This window comes from Staurois parvus, unplaced genomic scaffold, assembly GCF_062004578.1.
Source record: "Staurois parvus isolate SC_StPar_1 unplaced genomic scaffold, SC_StPar_1.0 ptg000350l, whole genome shotgun sequence".
Taxonomy (NCBI): domain Eukaryota; kingdom Metazoa; phylum Chordata; class Amphibia; order Anura; family Ranidae; genus Staurois; species Staurois parvus.
Window position 1 is genome coordinate 1,367,161 of NW_028318146.1, and position 20,340 is coordinate 1,387,500.

At 44.4% G+C, this 20,340-nt stretch overlaps 1 protein-coding gene across 1 annotated transcript in view; it reads left to right on the forward strand.

Annotated features, from left to right (window-relative positions):
- The window catches only part of TPCN2 (two pore segment channel 2), a 76,408-nt gene that overhangs the window by 27,659 nt on the left and 28,409 nt on the right, over positions 1–20,340 (forward strand). Inside the window, exons 10-16 of the mRNA XM_089684572.1 lie at positions 2,324–2,388; positions 4,470–4,573; positions 7,188–7,269; positions 7,360–7,446; positions 15,016–15,135; positions 16,417–16,476; positions 19,501–19,629. Of these exons, the coding sequence (XP_089540698.1) occupies positions 2,324–2,388; positions 4,470–4,573; positions 7,188–7,269; positions 7,360–7,446; positions 15,016–15,135; positions 16,417–16,476; positions 19,501–19,629 (647 nt within the window). The remainder of the gene's footprint in view (positions 1–2,323; positions 2,389–4,469; positions 4,574–7,187; positions 7,270–7,359; positions 7,447–15,015; positions 15,136–16,416; positions 16,477–19,500; positions 19,630–20,340) is intronic.

Sequence of the window (20,340 nt, forward strand, 5' to 3'; positions counted from 1 at the left end):
TGCTGTCCTATAAACTCAAGAGGAAATGAAAGGAAATCTCTCAAAAATAAGGGGGGGTATCCTCTTGGGTTACCTTCACACAAACGTTGGCACTTAAATGGCTTAACACCTATAGTGTTTTGTGTTACGGATGCGCCGAAATTTCGGTGGCTAAAAACGTTTTGGGCGAAAACACCCCTTTCGGCCGTCGGCAGAATTGAAAAAAAAAAGCACCAATACAGGTGCCGAAAAAACCCGCCCCTCACTGCTGCCGCCTACGCGTCAGCCGCTGCCGCCGCTCGGTGGTTCTTAGCCTTACCTGAGAAACAATCGATCCCGGCACTGGGCATAGAGATGAGTGAAGGAAACATGGCTGCCACTCTCTATGCCCTCGGAGGACTGGAGCGATGTCACTTCCTGTTCCGGCCATTTTTTTTTTCTTTTTTAACCTCCTTAGCGGTATTCCCGAGTGTAGCTCGGGGTAAAATGTCAGTACCAAGAGCGGTAACCCCAAGCTACACTCGGGCTTACCATGCGGCGTTGCTCAGGGAGTCCCTGCAGCACTTACCTTGTCCTTCACTCCCACGATGTGTCTCCTGCAGCGTCCCCGGCCATCTCCTCCGGCTGATGCCGGCATCCGGCTTCCGTGTTCCGGTCCCTGTGACGTCGGGATGTACGGGTGCCGGAACCGGCGGCAAATTTGAAATTTTTTAAAAATGTCGTTTTTTTTTTAAATGATTATCACATAGTAAAACATTGCTTTTTCACTGCATTTCACATACATTGTGTCCCGAGTGCTTTGTCCGGCGCCCTGCCTGCATTTTGACTGTTCTTTCTGCCTGGAAACTGAGAAATGTCCATGGCGTCCAAAAAGCGTCCCTTTAGGTCAAAAGCGGGTTTAGATCAGCTAGAGAACAGCGATAGTAAATCAGAACCACTTGCAGAATTGAGTGATAATGATTCGTGGGGGAAATTCGTCATCAGACACTGAAAACGATTTTGCGACTTTGCTCAGTGATGTGCGAATTTGCCTCTGTATTTCAAATTTCAGTGTTTTTGGTCTGATTATATTATTGAATTAAATTTATTATTATTATATTATTATTTTTTATGATTATTTATTAAATTATCATTTATGATTTCGTGTTTCAAATTTTATCCTACCCGGGATGTTTACTAGACTCTGGTTCGGACAGATTTCAGTGAGTTATTCCTAAAAATTACAGCCTACAATAAAAAACTACATATTTCCATGCAAAATAATGGTACCGCTTTCAGCACCAAAAATCGGAAAGAATCATACCGCCGAGGAGGTTAAAAACACTAGATCAATGCTTTTTTTTTTTTTTCTTGATCCAATGCTTTACATTGTAGAGGAGAAATGTGGGGTCTTATTGACCCCATATCACGCTATAAAGAGGACCTGTCACTAATTATTTCTATCACAAGGGATACATGCATTCCTTGTAATAAGAATAAAAGTGATTACATTTTTTTTTAAAGGAACAGTGCAAAAAAACCCACAAAACATTAAATAAATTTAAAATTTTTTTTTTTTATAGTGCCCCAGTCCCCCCGTGCTCGCATGTAGTGGTGAACGCATACATAGGCCATGCCCTCATATGTAAATGGTGTTCAAACCACACACGTGAGGTATCGTCACGAACGTCAGAGCAAGAGCAAGAATTCTCGCACTAGACCTCCTCTGTAACTTTTCACTGCTAACCTGTAGAACTTTTTAAAGCATCACCCATAGAGATTTTTAAATACCGCAGTTTCACGCCATTCCACGAACGTGTGCAATTTTAAAGCATGACATGTTGGGTATCTATTTACTCGCTGTAACATCCTCTTTCGTATTTTACAAAAAAATTGGGGTATATATTGTTGTTTTTTTTTTAATCACTTTATTTTTTTTCCCAAAAATATATATTCATTTTTTAAAACTGTGCATTTTGGTTTCGGTTTTCGGCCAAGTGCATTTGGAATTTTCGTTTTCGGCACCAGAATTTTCATTTCGGTGCATCACTAGTTTGTGTTATAGATGCATTTTTGAGGCATTTACACAGTGATTGTTAAACACGTGAAGCTCCGCTTCCAGTGCTGGGTCAGTCTCTGAGTGGTGGGATGACTGGCTCCTGCACATGCAGAGGACTGATGTCATCCCCCACTGGCCAATGAAGAGGCCCAAAGTCTGGCATTCTGCCGGTGAGGGAATGTTGGACAGGTAAGTATTCAGCTTTTAGTTCTGCTATAACTACTTGCTGATCCTATGTAAACGGTGTTGTCAGGGCTTTCTACTTTGTTACCTGGCTTTAATTCTATCAATTTCTCTATTACACAGGCAGTCTTATTTTGATGAACTTGCTGACAGCCATAATCTACAATCAGTTCCGCGGCTATTTATTGGTAAGTTCCAACAACCAATCAAATTTCATATCCCTTATGGATCACAGAACAAGTGTTAAAATCTGATTGCTAGGTTCACACAATAGCCCATTCATTACATTTGACTGCAGTTTCCCAGATCTGGCACCCAAAAACCACACTGAATAGAGCAGTAATGGCTTGTGGTTGCCGGAAATAATAAGGGCCTATTCAGCTATTTGTTTTTCTGCAGTAAATTTTTTTTCTTCTGTGTGGCTGGTTTATATTATTTATTTCAGGTACTTATATAGCGCCGTCAATTTACGCAGCGCTTTACATATATATTGTACATTCACATCAGTCCCTAACCCTCAAGGGGTGTACAATCTAAGGTCCCTAACTCACATTCATACATACACATACTAGGGCCAATTTACCTACCAGCATGTCTTTGGAGTGTGGGAGGAAACCAGAGTACCCAGAGGAAACCCACACAGGCACAGAGAGAACATGCAAACTACTCCAGGCAGGTTGCGCCGTGGCTGGGATTCGAACCAATGACCTTAGTACTGCCAGGTGGAAGTGCTAACCTTTTAACCACTGTGCTGCCCTATGCTGAATTTTTGTGTTTATTTAAAAGAAAACTCTGACACGTAGGTGTGTGCAATAGCTTGTGCCCTGTAGTGTGCACGCATAAGTGTGGCTAGGCCCTAAAAAATATTTCATCCCACACACATTCATCAGCTATTGGCGCACACACAAAATCTTGCCAAGCTTTCCCAAGTGGAAGTTTTTTACAGCAGCAAAACAAAACATTTCTTATATTGCAGCTTACCAATTTGTAGACGTAGTGGCTGCATTAATTTTCTCTTTTTATGCTTTCTTTCATTTATTTTCCTCTGGTGATACAGCCAGTAGGTTTTTCACAAGTTCTCTTGCAAATTGTATGAGTTACAGGGTATAAGACAAACCATTTACCACTGACGGGTGCTTACAGTGATCAGCTTTTATTTATGTAAAACCTTTATCCCAAAAGGAGAAAACCTGTTTGCTGTAATTGCTTATATTTATCTATTTATTTCAGGTAGTTCTATAGCTCTGTCAATTTACACACTGCTTTACATATATATTGTACATTCACATCAGTCCCTAACCCTCAAGGGGTGTACAATCTAAGGTCCCTAACTTACATTCATACATACACATACTAGGGCCAATTTAGACAGGAGCCAATTCACCTACCTGCCTTTGGAGTGTGGGAGGAAACCGGAGTACCCGGAGGAAACCCACACAGGCACAAGGAGAACATGCAAACTCCAGGCAGGAGGTGCCGTGGTTGGGATTCAAACCAATGACCCTAGTACTGCCAGGCATCCATCCCTAACCCTCAAGGGGCGTACAATCTAAGGTCCCTAACGTATATTCATACATACACATACTAGGGACAATTTAGACAGGATCCAATTCACCTACCATCACGCCTTTGGAGTGTGGGAGGAAACTGGAGTACCCGGAGGAAACCCACGCAGGCACAGGGAGAACCTGCAAACTCCAGGCAGGTGGTGCTGTGGTTGGGATTCGAACCAATGACCCTAGTACTGCCAGGCGGAAGTGCTAACCATTTAGCCACTGTGCTGCCCTATAAAGTATTAGCTGCAGTTTGGCTTCAATTTGTTAGTGTATCTAAATCTGCTAGTCCATTTAACACTCCTCTCCCCCCAGACTGACAGTGCTGCTGTCCATGGGTGTCCCCTGTACTCCTTCATCCAGACTGATGGCATTTTAATACAGGAGGTGTGTTAATGGCCAGATTACCAGGTGAAAACAGAGGGGAAAAAGCCTAAAAAAGGAAACTAATGCAGCCATCACATTTAATGATTTGATAAGCTGCACATGTATAAAAATTTTGGGTTTAATACCATCTTAAGGTTCGAAAATAGGAGTGTGTGTGGGGGGGGACTCCGTATTGATGCCATGGTTTTGGAATGGGATGTCCCACAATTCATATACATGTGCTGATCCGGTTTCCACAAACGTTTGGCTCTCTGATGTATGTTTTGTGCACTAATCTAGTTTTGATGCTGTACAGTCAGCCGACAATCTTCATTTTTTTTTTCCCGTAGAAATCTGTTCAGACTTCTCTACTCAGACGGCGGTTGGGAATTCGAGCTGCCTTTGAAATCCTTTCCTTCCACAGAGAAGTTATATCGCACAGTTGTGACCAAGCGTAAGAATTTCATCTTTAACTGGTGGGCAAAGACTAGCATTGCCTGTGGAGATTTCAATTGATGACTCTAGTCAGTGGCTAGGCTTAGCCCTCCAAGTGTCTGCCTGCTGGATGGAACCTGTACAGAGGGTGTGGAATACCAAGTATTATGGGAACAATGGGGCTGAAGAAGAGCAGCTTTTCTTTGCCTGTATTTGTTGTCAGTGAAGTATGGAAGGCTTTAGTGCCATATATAAAATATCCAGCCTTGTACTCTACAGGAGGAAAACTAAAGATTGGATCTGATCTGGTTTGCTCTGCATTTTTAGGGATTTTCTTAAAGTGACATTTAACATTTATAGGTAAAGTTGATCCATGGAATATCCAATTGCCTCTCGGGGGATCAGGAAGGAATTTTTTTCCCTTCAGGAGCAAATTGGATCATGCTTTGCTGGTTTTTTGCCTTCCTCTGGATCAACTGTGGGGATAGGATTATAACTTTTTTTTTTTTTTTTTTTTAATGGTTGAACTGGATGGACTTTTGTCTTTTTTCAGCCAGACTAACTATGTAATTATGATATCAAAGGTCTTTCTTTTTTTTTTCTTAAAATAAAAAGATTCCACTTACCTGCTCTGTGCAATAATAGTGGGAAGAACCGTTCCTTACCTCCTCTTTGTTGCCTTTTCAGCAAGCTGGTGCTATGGGGGTCACTCTTGTGCATGCGCTCACAAGCCGGGCTCTATATATCCATAGACACACAAATGCTATGCCACTGACAGCAGCAGCAGCCCGTGGCTCCACTGTCCTCAGTGTCTCTGTGACACCAGGAGGAGGCGAGAGTGGTGCTGCAGCCAGGACAGAGCTGATTCGCTGAGAGGACTTGGGTAAGTGTTTAAGCCTAGTGGGGCAGCACAGTGGCTAAATGGTTAGCACTTCTGCCTGGCAGCACTAGGGATTCCTCCAGGTACTCAGATTTCCTCCCACACTCCAAATACATTCTGGTAGGTTCATTGGCTCCTGTCTAAATTGGCCCTAGTAAGTGTATGTATGGATGTGAGTTAGGGACCTTAGATTGTACACCCCTTGAGGGTTAGGGACTGATGTGAATGTACAATATATATGTAAAGCGCTGTGTAAAATGACGGTGCTATATAAGTACCTGAAATAAATAAATAGTACACCTGGGCCGAATGTCAGGCGGCATTTGCCGATTCAATAGAAAACAGATGACATTCGGCCCGTGTGTACATCAGTGGGTCCGACTGAAGCCGGGCACTCAACCAGCTTCTGTCAAAGGGGTATGATCGAAAAGGTTTGCCGATCAGCTCCCAATCAATGGTTTCAGCCAATGGCTGAGAGTGCTGACTGGATTGGTCTGGTGGGGGGCCACCCCCTGTCAGAGCACAATAGCACAGCAGGGGAAGATCACTGTACTACATTGGATAGTACAGCGGCTCCTCCTGTGCTGTCAGTTTTTTTTATTCGTTCAGTAAATCATTACTGCACAGTGGCTAAATGGTTAGCACTTCCGCCTGGCAGTACTCGGGTCGTTGGTTCGAATCCCAGCCACGGCACCTCCTGCCTGGAGTTTGCATGTTCTCCCTGTGCCTGCGTGGGTTTCCTCCGGGTACTACGGTTTCCTCCCACACTCCAAAGACATGCTGTTAGGTTAATTGGATCCTGTCTAAATTGGCCCTTGTATATGAATGTGAGTTAGGGACCTTAGATTGTACGCCCCTTGAGGGTTAGAGGATGATGTGAATGTACAATATATATGTAAAGCGCTACGTAAATTGACGGCGCTATATAAGTACCTGAAATAAAAAATTACTGGGGACACCTGTTCAGTGACAACAAAGAGTGGATTTGCCTCAATTTCTGCTCTGTCCCTGGAATAGAAAGTGAAAATCTCTTCTTCTTTTTGCTTTCTGTATCCTAACGGGTTTTACCATTCGCCAGACTTTCTAAAACTAACAGACAATGTGGCGTTAGATGCACTGCAAATGTTTTTATACCCAAGTAGTCTGTATTTTGATCACAGGAATGTTGTGGGTTTTTTGTTTTAATTTTTTTTATCCATTGCAATTTCAGATGCCATTGACTATTGGCAGAGTTTTTTTCTTTTTGTCCCATGTTATTATCATTTTTAAACTCCATATACCTAAGCCCAACTCCAGCCAAAACTTTTTTTTTTATCATTTTGGGTAGATTTGATGAAGCGTTAGAACCTCTGATGGAATTTCATTGCTTCTGTGTCCCCTCCTGGGATATTTCCCATTGGTTTTTAATTTGTGTGACTCCAGGACAAAGAGGTCACCAAGGATTGGAAGCTACAGACACCCGTTTTTAACCTCATAATGCTTTTAGTCTTTCCACAAACCACTAAAGTGGTGTTGATGCTTTCTCTATCCCCATTGAAGAGATTTTTTGTCATTTCCTATCCCTCTGATTTCCTATCACTCAGACAGGAAGTGAGGGACAATCTCCTCAAAGGGGCACAAGCAGCATTCAAAAAAACTGATACAGGTTCCAGCCCTTCCACACTTTTTTTTTCCACACTTATTTTTCACTAAACTAAAACAAAAAGAGTTCAGCTTGATCAGAATCTGGAATCTAAATGGACTTTCTCTTTAGGGCCTGCGTTGACTGTGTAACCTTCGTTAAAGTCTTACAGGAAGTAAAAATGGATGGCTACTGCAAATTGGCAATCATCGAGGTAAAATCAAGAGGGGAATACAATTACCAATATTGCTTTTTTATTAGTTTTTTTTTTCATAAAAAAACATTCTTTTTGTTTTAATTTTAGAAAGTAAGATGCTTCCCCAGCGGTGTTATCTCTGCAGAGCAATTTCAGAAACTATTTGATGAACTTGATAAGGATCCCGTCAGACAGGTGATGTATATAGGTTCTAATGAATAAATAACCTCCTTGACTCAACTCCCACCAAAAAGTCACACTTTCTCCCTAGAAAGTACAATATAATAAATATACCTTTTTTTGATATACCACGTGAATTACCAAAGAAAAATATGAAAATAAATAAAACAAAATAAAACCATAAAGTGTCCAATTCAATTTCAGTCTCAAATGTGTCCAATAAAGTCCAAAATCCAAATTTTCAACTTCAATCCAGTAAGAAGGATTATAATCCTAATTACCGTATATACTCGAGTATAAGCCGACCCGAATATAAGCCGAGGTACCTAATTTTACCACAAAAAACTGGGAAAAACTATTGACTCGAGTATAAGCCGAGGGGGGAGGAATAGTGCCCCATCGTTGGTGTCAGTGGGGGGAGGAATAGTGCCCCATCGTTGGTGTCAGTGGGGGGAGGAATAGTGCCCCATCGTTGGTGTCAGTAGGGGGAGGAATAGTGCCCCATCGTTGGTGTCAGTGGGGGGAGGAATAGTGCCCCATCGTTGGTGACCCCTGCTCCAGCCTGGGCTCGCTCGCTCCCTCCCTCTCCCATGGTACACACTTACCGGTCAGATGTCTTCCTTCTCCGGCCGCTCTCCTCCTCTTCACTCGCTCGATCTTCGCGGTGCCGCTCGGCTCCTCCTCTCCAAGCTCCACCTCCTCGCCGGTGATTGGGCGCCTGTGTGCCTCTCCTGAGCTACAGTTCCGGCGGCCAATCACCAGCGAGGATTGATCCCGGGGGTGTGTCCAGATGACAGGGACGGCATGTCATCTGCAGACGTTGACTCGAGTATAAGCCGAGGGGGCCGTTTTTCAGCACAAAAAATGTGCTGAAAAACTTGGCTTATACTCGAGTATATACGGTATTCGACGAAAACCTCAGAAAAAAGAAATAATCTATAGTGCATTACCTTTTAGCATGTAAATAACACTCCAATCCGTGCAAATCACAAACCACTCTCTTTAAATGTGCGAAATACATAAAAAAAAAATAAATATATATATATATATATATATATATATATATATATATATATATATATATATATATATATTAAACCAAAAACGTGAGCACTCCGTGATCACTCCAATATTGTGTGCACTCTGTGATCCAACCAACAGTGATACTAAATACTATTACCCTCTGTGAGTATTCATATGCATAGTCAATACTATGGAATCAGACTCTTCTCATTCCTTTACTTCAGGGGTACTCCTCCAAAGTCCTCATAAAAACAAGAAGACTTTTAGACGGATCTCAAAGTATAGGGACAAATTTATTCACAACTTACATCGAAATTAGGAACTTCCAGCTCTCTCGATGGTTTTCTCAGTGGCTTTGTAACAGCTCTGCAAACACTAGCTGAAAACCATGTGTTGGCAACCAACAAAATGGGCACGGCGACACTTCCGGTTAGCGTGTGTGCATCTTGACGTCACATCCCTAACGCGTTTCGTCACTTCTGGACTTCAGGTGACACATGGCGGTTTATTTACTGAGCCCTGGTTCACATCTCTGCGGCCGTGCGAGCCGCGTTTTGCGCGGGCACGGGAGCTTATTCATTTGAATGGATTCCCGTGACACGCAGGAAAGATGTCCTTGCACTTCTTCTGGAAACGCAGCCCGCACGGGAACCTTGGTTCCCAGTATGGTTGCGGTTTCCAGTGCGGGCGGCATGCCATTAGAACTAATGGCACCCACCTGCGGGTATGCATTCTTCTGTGCGGGTGGTACGGCTGCATGGATTTTCGTGCTGATCCGCAGCGGCACCACCGGCACAGATGTGAACCTAGCCTAAAACTGGAGAGTGCAAAATGTGGTGCAGCTGTGCATGGTAGCCAATCGGCTTCTAACTTCAGCTTGCTCAATTAAGCTTTTACAAAGAAACCTGAAAGCTGATTGCAGAGCTGCACCAGATGTTTCACTCTCCAGTTTTAGTAAATGAACCCCATACTGTTGTAGGGTTTATTGTGATGCACCTATTGCAAAATCCTGGTTTCTCTTGTCATTTGTTAGGGACCGCACACTACATCTGGGTTAATGCCCTTACTGTGAGAGCGTGAACAACTGCAAGATTTCTTCCTTTCTCATAACCTGTAACTCTGGTGCTACTTTATCGGTGTTTGCTTAGCCGTGCAGGGCCAAGGTTCTCTGGCACTTGAGGCCCCTGTCCTTCTCCCGCAAGCTATTGTAGTATCTTTCATTCATAAATGACAGCAGAGAAGGACCTGTTTTGTCACACTGACAGTGATGATGCTACAGATTACACTAGGAGGTCACAGCTCTCATGGTGTAATCAGTGGAGAACTTCTGGCACTTTGACAGCTATTCACAGCACTCTGTACATCAGGATCAGACCATGCCAGCTGTCACTGTGGTTGAAGAGCTCTGCTATTTGCACAGGGAGAGTAATGATCTCCCAGTATGATCTGCGGGACTGAGATGTCACTTTGACAGTCCAGTACAGCACCGAGCAGGTGATAGCCAGGGCAATGCGACAGCAGGAGAGGCTGCACCTCCTGATAGAGAACTCTTCTGCCTTATCATGGCTCTGCTGCTTAACCTCCCTGGAGGTATTCCCAAGTGTAGCTCGGGGTAAAGTTTCAGTGCAAAAAGCGGTAACCCCGAGCTACACTCAGGCTTACCATGCAGTGCTGCTCCGGGATCTGTTCTTCACTTACCTTGTCCTTCGCTCCCGCGATGTCCCTCCTGCAGTGTCCCCGGCAATGTCCTCCGGCGCATGCCGGCATCTGTCATCTGGGTTACGTCCCCTGCGAGCGTCGGGACTTACGGGGACAGAAATTTGAAAATGACAAAAAGTGACATTCACTAAATACGCAAAAATCACATAGTATAACATTACTGTATCAAACCATTTCACATACATTTTGTCCCGAGTGCTTTGTCCTGCGCCCTGCCTGCATTTTTACTGTTCTTTCTGCCTGGAAACTGAGAAACGTCCATGGCGTCCAAAAAGCGTCCCTTTAGGTCAAAAGCGATTTTAGACCGGCTAGAGAACAGCGATAGTAAATCAGAACCACTTGCAGAATTGAGTGATAATGATTCGTGGGGGAAATTCGTCATCAGACACTGAAAACGATTTTGTGACTTTGCTCAGTGATGTGCAAACTTGGCGCTTCTATTTCAAATTTCAGTGTTTTTGGTTTGAATTAAATTTATTATTATTATATTATTATTTTTTGTGATTATTAAATTATAATTTATGATTTTGTGTTTCAAATTGTAACATACCCGGGATGTTTACTACACTCTTGTTCGGACAGATTTCAGTGAGTTATTCCTAAAAATTACAGGCCTACAATAAAAAAAATACATATTTCCATGCAAAAAAATTTACCGCTTTGAGCACAGAAATATGGACGTAATCAGACCGTTAGGGAGGTTAAAGCTGATTTAAATAGTTTGGGCCAAATTAACTACCATATTTTTCGCTCCATAAGACGCACTTTTTTCCCCCCAAAAAAGGGGGGGGGAAATGTCAGTGCGTCTTATGGAGCGAATATGGAGCAGCCGGTCCGGTATTTCCACCGCTGCCGTGTCAGAATCCCGGGCCGGCCGCTCAGCTCTGCAGCGGGACCTTATGGAGATGACTGCTGACCTTTGGGGAGGTGGGGAGTGGGTACCTGAATTTGACAGGTACCCGCTCTTACTTCCGCGGAGTTGTTCTTTGACCTTACCTGTTCCTCTATCCAGCGGCGCGCTGTCTTCCTGGCTTCTGTAGTGTGGGCACTGGGCTTAACAGCTGGGTGCCCAGAGCACATGTGCAAGAAGCGGTGCTTTTTGTGAATGGTAAGGCGGTACCTGGGACACATGACAGATCCCAGAAGCCGCTGGACCAATCACAAAGCGCAAGTGCTTCTCGCTCATGTGCACTGGGCACCCGGCTGTCATGCCGAGCGCCCACACTACAGAAGCCGGGAAGACAGCGCGCGGCTTGATAGAGGAACAGGTAAGATCAAAGAACAACTCCGCGGAAGTAAGAGCGGGTACCTGTCAAATTCAGGTACCCGCTCCCCCCCCTCCCCAAAGGTCAGCAGTTATCTCCTGTACTGTCCGCAGTCTCTGGTCATCCCTGTGCTGTCCGCAGTCTCTGGTCATCCCTGTGCTGTCCGCAGTCTCTGATCATCCCTGTGCTGTCCGCAGTCTCTGATCATCCCTGTGCTGTCCGCAGTCTCTGGTCATCCCTGTGCTGTCCGCAGTCTCTGGTCATCTCCTGTACTATGTCTGCAGTCCATTAGTTCAGAATTTTTTTTTTCCTGTTTTCTGCCTCTAAAACCTAGGTGCGACTTATGGTCAGGTGCGTCTTATGGAGCGAAAAATACAGTATTTCCTACACTAACGTATGTGCTCACTGGGCACACTGTATAAACTTTATGTAGCCTGAGCTACATAGAGTATACAGCACTGTGTTCCGGGTGTGAGATGAGAAATTCCCTTTTCACACCCAGAAAAAATAGGTCAAGCAGTGTTCAGCCATTCATGTGCAGCTTTGTATCCTATCAATGAATGCAAAGCTTCCTCAGATTGGAGTCAGAGATTGTGAAGTCATCAGCCCACTTCTCCAGCTCAGCCAATCAGAGGAAACTATTAATGTATACAAAGCTGTCTATGAATGGCTGAAGGCTGCTTGGCCAGACTCCCTTTTGTTCCAGGTGTGAGATGGGAAGGTCCCATCTCACACCCGGAATACAGTTCTATATACTCTATTTACCTGAGGCTACATACAATTTTTACAGTATACCCAGCGGGCGCACATGTTGGCGTAGGAAATAGTCCATTTGGGACAGCTTTGCCAAATATTCTATTTAAAGTGACAGTAAAGCTGGACATCAACTTTAATGCCTCATTGCGAAACACGGCATCTCAGGCATTACTATAGATGTTCAACACACTTTTGCTAGCATCTCAGCAAAGATAGATCTCACATTGCAATAAATCGGCAAACTGATACACTCCCACGGCTTCAACTATCATCTCTACGCCGATGACACGCAAATTTACCTCTCCACCCCTCGCCTCACCCCTTCAGTCTCCGCCCGCATCACCCACCTACTGAACGACATATCAGACTGGATGTCGCTCCATTTCCTCAAATTAAACCTTTCCAAAACCGAGCTCCTGATTTTACCCCAGCCCGTGCCCCCCACCCTCTCCATCACGACCAACAACGCCACCATCATCCCCACCCCGCAAGCCAAAGTCCTAGGTGTCACTCTAGACCAGGGGTGGGCAAACTTTTTGACTTGAGGGCCGCAATGGGTTCATATATTGGACCCGGGGGCCGGACCAAGAGTAGATGAATGATGTGTATGTGTCATCCATAGTAAGTATAGTAATATTCCCCCATAGTAAGCATAGTAATTAATCCCCCATATAGTAATTCATCCCCCATATAGTAATTCATCCCCCATAGTAATTCATCCCCCATATAGTAATTCATCCCCCATAGTAATTCATCCCCCATATAGTAATTCGTCCCCCATATAGTAATTCGTCCCCCATATAGTAATTCATCCCCCATAGTAATTCATCCCCCACATAGTAATTCATCCCCCACATAGTAATTCATCCCCCATATTAATTCATCCCCCATATAGTAATTCATCCCCCATATAGTAATTCATCCCCCATATAGTAAGTCCCCCATATAGTAATTCATTCCCCATATAGTAAGTCCCCCATATAGTAATTCATTCCCCATATAGTAAGTCCTCCATATAGTAATTAATTCCCCATATAGTAAGTCCCCCATATAGTAATTCATCCCCCATATAGTAAGTCCCCCATATAGTAATTCATTCCCCATATAGTAAGTCCCCCATATAGTAATTCATTCCCCATATAGTAAGTCCTCCATATAGTAATTCATTCCCCATATAGTAAGTCCTCCATATAGTAATTCATTCCCCATATAGTAAGTCCCCCATATAGTAAGTCCCCCATATAGTAATTCATCCCCCATATAGTAAGTCCCCCATATAGTAATTCATCCCCCATATAGTAAGTCCCCCATATAGTAATTCATCCCCCATATAGTAAGTCCCCCCCCTGTGTCAATTCACTTACCTTTGGTCCGCGCGTTCCTCTCGTATTCCCGCGCCGTTCTGGTCTTCAGGGAGGACTGTGAGAGGAGTTCGTCACGCTGCCCCGCCTACATCCTGGCTGCCCCGCCTACATCCTGACAGCTGCAGAGTCCTGACGTCCGAGAGGAGGGAGGGGGGCGGCCATCCGAGAGGGGGGGCGGCCATCCGAGAGGAGAGGAGGGGAGAGGAGGGAGGGGAGAGGAGGAGAGGAGGGAGGGGAGCGGGTGCCCGGCACACAGGAGAGCCGCATCTAAATTTGTAAAGAGCCGCGGCTTGCCGACCACTGGCCTTGCGGGAGCCTAGCTCCGCGGGCCGGATTAAAAGGTCCGCCGGGCCGTATACGGCCCGCGGGCCGTAGTTTGCCCATTGCTGCTCTAGACTCAAACCTGTCCTTCCAACCTCATGTCCAATCGTTGGCAAACTCATGCAGGCTCCACCTCCGCAACATCTCCAAAATACATTCGTTCCTAACTTCAGACACTACTAAACTACTCGTACACTCCCTTATTATCTTACGCCTGAACTACTGCAACTCCCTTCTCACCGGCCTACCCCATCACAGACTCTCCCCGCTTCAATCTATCCTGAACTCAGCGGCCAGACTCATCCAGCTTACCAACCGCTCCTTCCGTCACCCCCCTCTGTCATTCCCTCCACTGGCTCCCGATTGCCCAACGCATTAAATTCAATCTACTAACACAGACATACAAAGCTATTCATAACGCTGCCCCGAACTACCTCACCGACCTGATACCCAAATACCACCCTACCCGTAATCTTCGCACCTCACAAGACCTCCTACTTTCTAGCTCCCTGGTCTCCACCTCCCACGCCCGACTGCAGGACTTCTCCAGGACTTCCCTCATCCTCTGGAACTCACTACCCCAATCCATCAGACTGTCACCTACCCTCCTCACCTTAAGGCGCACCCTGAAAACCCATCTCTTCAGGGAAGCCTACCCCACCCTCACCTAACTGCCGATCTCCTCCACTCCTCCCACCACTCCATCCCCCACAGCTACTTCCTCCTGCACCACTATCCCCTCCCTCCTAGATTGTAAGCTCGAAAGAGCAGGGTCCTCGAACCCCTCGTGTTCTGTTTTGTTACTGTATTGTCTCATGTTCTGTCCCCCACTATAATGTACAGTGCTGAGCAAACCTTTTAGCGCTATATAAATGCTGCATAATAATAATAATAAATGCAAGGACATTGTCAGGTATGCCATATCATGTGTCAGACTTTGGTAATGGCCTCTGCACAGACTACTGTGAGAGGCAATGAGCTATCTTCATAAGCAAAGGGAAAAGCAGTCTGGGATGTCCTGTTTACTAGTTGGAGGACTGCTGCCATGTCTGCAAAGGAGAGAAATCTGCAAGTTGGAAATGTACCTGTAAGAATTAGTAAGTAAATAAATGTTTTTTTGTTTTTTTTTTTTGCAGCACCCGCCCCAGCCTGTGTACCAGTCTAGGTTCCTGCAGATTTTGCAGATCATTGGAAGCCATCGGTACTTCGACTATCTGGGGAACATTGTGGCTTTGGCCAATCTCATTTCTATCTGTGTAAGTAGCAGACATGAACTACAAGTACAACAAGAGCGAAGCCTCCTTCTCACAAATTGTCATTTTATTGTACTGCATACGACTTGGTTAGGATCTCCGCCTGTCTCCTCTTGCTGTCTTCCAGAAGGGCTCAGCTCAGCAGAAGTATAGCCAACTTAAATTCATCAAGAAATATAGGATCTGTCCTCCTCAGAACGGGGCTACTTGGCTATGGCCACTCTGTATCACTCCACCTCCCAGGGAGATCTATCTGGTTATGAACATTTCCCCTCCCTTTCTGCTTAACTACAACCCTGTGAGGTCTTGTACCAGATCCTTGTATTGGATGGTACTGAGCGATGCTGATAATATGAGCCATTGTGTACCACCAGGGTCAGGCCGAGAGATAGGCCAAAGAAGACGCTTCCTTGAGTGCTTCAGTAGGATGGGGCACAGAAAGGACAGGACCTAAAATCTTTGATTTTGAATTAGTTCACAGCTTATTAGGGAAGGGGGGGGGGGCTCTGACCTTTCTGCCTTGGGGTGCTGAACGGCCTTTCTCCAACATAGTGTACCCCTATTGTTTTGGATTGGTAGCAAAAGGTGATGTAGGCTGGGACCTTCAATCACTTCATTAGGCATTGTCCAGGCCCTAATCAGAAGCAGGCCCACTGCCTGACTGGAGCAGTTGATTATTTCATGAGCACTTAACCTGGCAAATGGTTTGGTCTATATGTGGGGGCACACAACAGGAGGGTGGGGCAAGGAGCGCCAACGGGGGACCGGGAAGAGGAGGATCCAGGCTGCTCCGTGCAAAACCACTGCACACAGCAGGTAAGTAAAGATGTTTATTTTTTTTGTTAAAAAAAATAAGGTTTTAGAGTCGCTTTAATCGACCAAAAGCAACACATTCCTCTGCATGTTTTCCTAAACCAGAGGGCCCATTATCTCATATTATTTGTTATCGTGTAGTTCTGCTTCAGCTTAGCATTTCTTTTAATGAGACACCAAAATAGGCCAAAAGAATTCTATTATGTTCAGTAAATCTTCTCTGATTTCCAGGATATATCTAATTTATTTGCATATTTGAATCTCTCATGCAGCATACTAAATAAGTGCAATGTTTCAGAGTCAGTATCACTTATTATAGTAGACTTTTCTAAATGCTTTAAATGTTTCATTTTACAGTTAATCTGGTTGCAGGGTTATTGCAATTTGCATATTGTCATCCCTTTTAGACCTCATGCAAGGTGTTGGTGAGCACATAGAATATGATTTTCTTGCCATTTGGTGTCTGTCTAGGTTGTCTTGATGATCGATGCAGAGAAAGCTGGGAGTGAACGCGATGACTTCTCTTTAGGCGTAGGTACCTCTTTCCGTTTTTAGGTAACATGGCATTAACATGATATCGTTATGTAGCTTCCCTAGCGGTATTCCCGAGTGTAGCTCGGGGTAAAGTTTTAGTACCACAAGCGGTAACCCCGAGCTACACTCGGGCTTACCATGCGGCGCTGCTTCGAGATCTGTTCTTCACTTACCTTGTCCTGCGCTCCCACGATGTCCCTCCTGCAGTGTCCCCGGCAATGTCCTCCGGCGGATGCTGGCATATGTCATCTGGGTTCCGTCCCCTGCAAGCGTCGGGACGTACGAGGGATGGAACGGCGGGAAATTTGAAAATGACAAAAAGTGACATTCACTAAAATCACATAGTAAAACATTACTGTATCAAACCATTTCACATACATTTTGTCCCGAGTGCTTTGTCCTGTGCCCTGCCTTCATTTTTCCTGTTCTTTCTGCCTGGAAACTGAGAAACGTCCATGGCGTCCAAAAAGCGTCCCGTTAGGTCAAAAGCAGTTTTAGACCAGCTGGAGAACAGCAATAGTAAATTAGAACTACTTGCAGAATCGAATGATAATGATTCGTGGGGGAAATTCGTCATCAGCACTGAAAACGATTTTGCAACTTTGCTCAGTTATATGTGAACTTGGCGCTATATTTCAAATTTCAGTGTTTTTGGTTTGATTATATTATTGAATTAAATTTATTATTAATATATTATTTTTTATGATTATTAAATTATAATTTATGATTTCGTGTTTCAAATTGTAACATACCAGGGATATTTACTAGACTCTTGTTCGGACAGATTTCAGTGAGTTATTCCTAAAATTACAGGCCTACAATAAAAAAAATACATATTTCCATGCAAAAACATTTACCGCTTTGAGCACAGAAATATGGACATAATCAGACCGCTAGGAAGGTTAAAATGTGTCTAACCCTTGATGCCCAACACATGGCCCACCAAGTAAAAGCCATGAAACTTGACCGCACTCCAACGATGTACCAGATAAAACTTCCATTTATTAGAATCTTCATACAAAAGACTCAAAGACATGTACTTCTGATTAAACACGTCTTTGTGTGAAATGCATTAACTGTCCGCTATTTGTATGTTGGAGTTGTGATCCATGCTTTTATATGAAGATTCTAATAAATGGAATTTTTATGTGGTACATCGTTGGAGTGTGGTCAGGTTTCATTGCTTTTACTTGATGCTGTGGTCATGGATCAGACCTGCACCTGTTGATGATCAGAGGGGCGGATGATTCACATACTCACCTGGAGCGGTCTGTCTGTTTTCTATATCACGTGCTCACCCAAACCCTCCGCTTGCAGGCTGTTGGGTACCAAATAGAAAGCAGAGAGTGGCATCCGGGTGCCGAATTCTGGAAGACGCTTTGTGTTCCCATGCTGGAACTGAAAGAGAGACTGTACTGTGGTCCGAGTTTTCTCTGCCCACAGTACAGGTAAAGTCCTGACCTGGGGAGAGGGAGAGATCAGTGCAGGAGCCTGCGATCAGGTAAATGGGGAGGGTGGTTAAAGCAGAATTCAAGTTAAATAAAAAAAAAATGTAGCTGCTGACTTTTAAAATACAAACACTTACCTGTCCCTCGGTCCAGCGGTGTCCTCACCACAGCTGGTTTTACTGCCTGTCTTCTCTCCCTGGCACCGGCATCTTCAGTGCGGGCACCTGGCTGTGACAGCTTGCGATGACCATTGCGCATGCACGAGTAACTCTGCGCTTTGTGATTGGTCCCGTAGTCTTCTGGGACCTGTCATGTGTCCCAGAAGACTAGGGGAGGACAACTGCTTCCGATCGCCTTAGGCGGATGTGGGAGTGGGTACCTCTCAAATTCGGATACCTGCTCCCCCCCCACCTCCCCAAAGGTGCCAATCCTTAACGGGGAGCAGGGGACAAAGGCTTAAAGTGGAACTTCCCCTTTTTGGTGGAGCTCCGTTTTTAACCTTTATTGCCACTGAGCCCGTAAGCCAGGAGTTTAAATTTCACTGCCAGTGACCACCATCAATGACACCAATGTTTGGGGCTGTTATTGTGTTCTCTGACATGCTCCTCAGGACCATCTGCAACATAAAAGTGTTTATTGTTCTTTAAATGAAAGCAAAGCAGCAACACAGAATTCACTTAACTCCAGAAAATGTAACAGAACCGTCTGCTTATCTTCAGCACAAACATCATAAGAAACTGATTTACACCAAGGTTAGCCCGGTCCAACCCTGGCTGTTTGGCAGCTCCCAGCACACGTGCATCACTCCAACAGGTCTGTTTTATGTGCTGCATCCTAGAAGCTGCTGTTTTCCCACCTGAATGTCACTGCGAACCTCTAAAATCTCGAGCTCCCGAATACGTCTCTGCTAATACAGAGAGAACTGCGAGTCAGTCCTCTCCTCTACATGACTACCCCGGAATACCTCACCCATGACGGGTAAGACCCCTGAATACACACCTCTTCTTCTTTTTTTTTTTTTCCCCTTAAAGCAGTGGTTCTCAACCTTCCTAATGCCGCGACCCTTTAATACAGTTCCTCATGTTATGGTGACCCCCCAACCATAAAATTCTTTACCCAGTAATTATAATTCATGTGTCGTTTTACCTCCAATACTGCTGCTTTCAACACAGTAGCTGCTTTCAACACAGTAGCTGCTTTCAACACAGCAGCTGCTTTCTACACAGTAGCTGCTCTGTACACATCGGAAATATGTGTTTTCCGATGGTCTTAGGCGACCCCTGTGAAAGGGTCGTTTGACCCCCAAAGGGGTCGCGACCCACAGGTTGAGAACCACTGCCTTAAAGGGACCATAACCCAAATATCAGTGCCACATAGCACCCATCCAGGACCCATCCCTGGTGTCCTATACAACGTAAAAAGCATTTATCCTTTGCAGTGTGAAAGGGCCCCACTGCAAGGATAGACTTTTTGTAATGCCTGGAGTTGGGCTCTATTCTACACTTCTGGTGGTTAAAAAAACAAAAAAATAAAATGTTGATGTTCTGTAACTGTTTCACCTCCTCATCCGCAGGCCATCAACTGTTTCTTCATCCTGTACTACGTTCTGGAGATGGTCCTGAAAATGTTTTCCCTGGGAATAAAGAACTACATCTCTTACCCAAGCAACATTTTTGATGGATTTCTGACATTCATCTTACTGGTAGGACATTCTTCTATATTTCTTAGCTGCATCGATTGTGTGTGTTGTGCATGTTTTCAGGTTTTCTTGTTGCTAAAGACCGACTCCTTCCAAAATCCATTTTAGTTTTGCACAGAGTGGGTAAGGGGTACATAAAAACAATCTTGCAGCACAAAAACCTTTCTATGATAACTTCCACCCCCAAAAGAAAAGTCAACAACTTTCACCCTTGAAAGTAAACGTAAATAGTAACAAACTTTTCTCCGCTCATAAATAACTAAAATAATAATTAGTGTCCAAACCATGTGAATGTCCTCAATAAGTAAATAAATTACGTCTGACGCACTCCCGCTTACTGGAAGTGCGATCGTGGCCATTTTGGAAGTGGGAACATGCGGTGGTTCCCATACTAAATAGCTGTCTCTGTGTGTGGAAGCTGATTTCTGCTTTTTATAATGTAAGTTACTCAATAAATGTTTGTTTACTTTTTACACCATCGTCTCTAAAACCCTGATTTATTTCATGAGGAAAATGGAGGAGATATATCAAGATCCTAGATTGTAAGCTCGAAAGAGCAGGGCCCTCGATCCCCTCATGTTTTGCATTGTATTGGTATTGTTCTGTCACATGTTCTGTCCCCCTTTGTAATGTACAGCGCTGAGCGAACTATTGGCGCTTTATAAATACTGTATAATAATAATTAATTAGGAGCCTGGAGAGTCTTTTCCATCC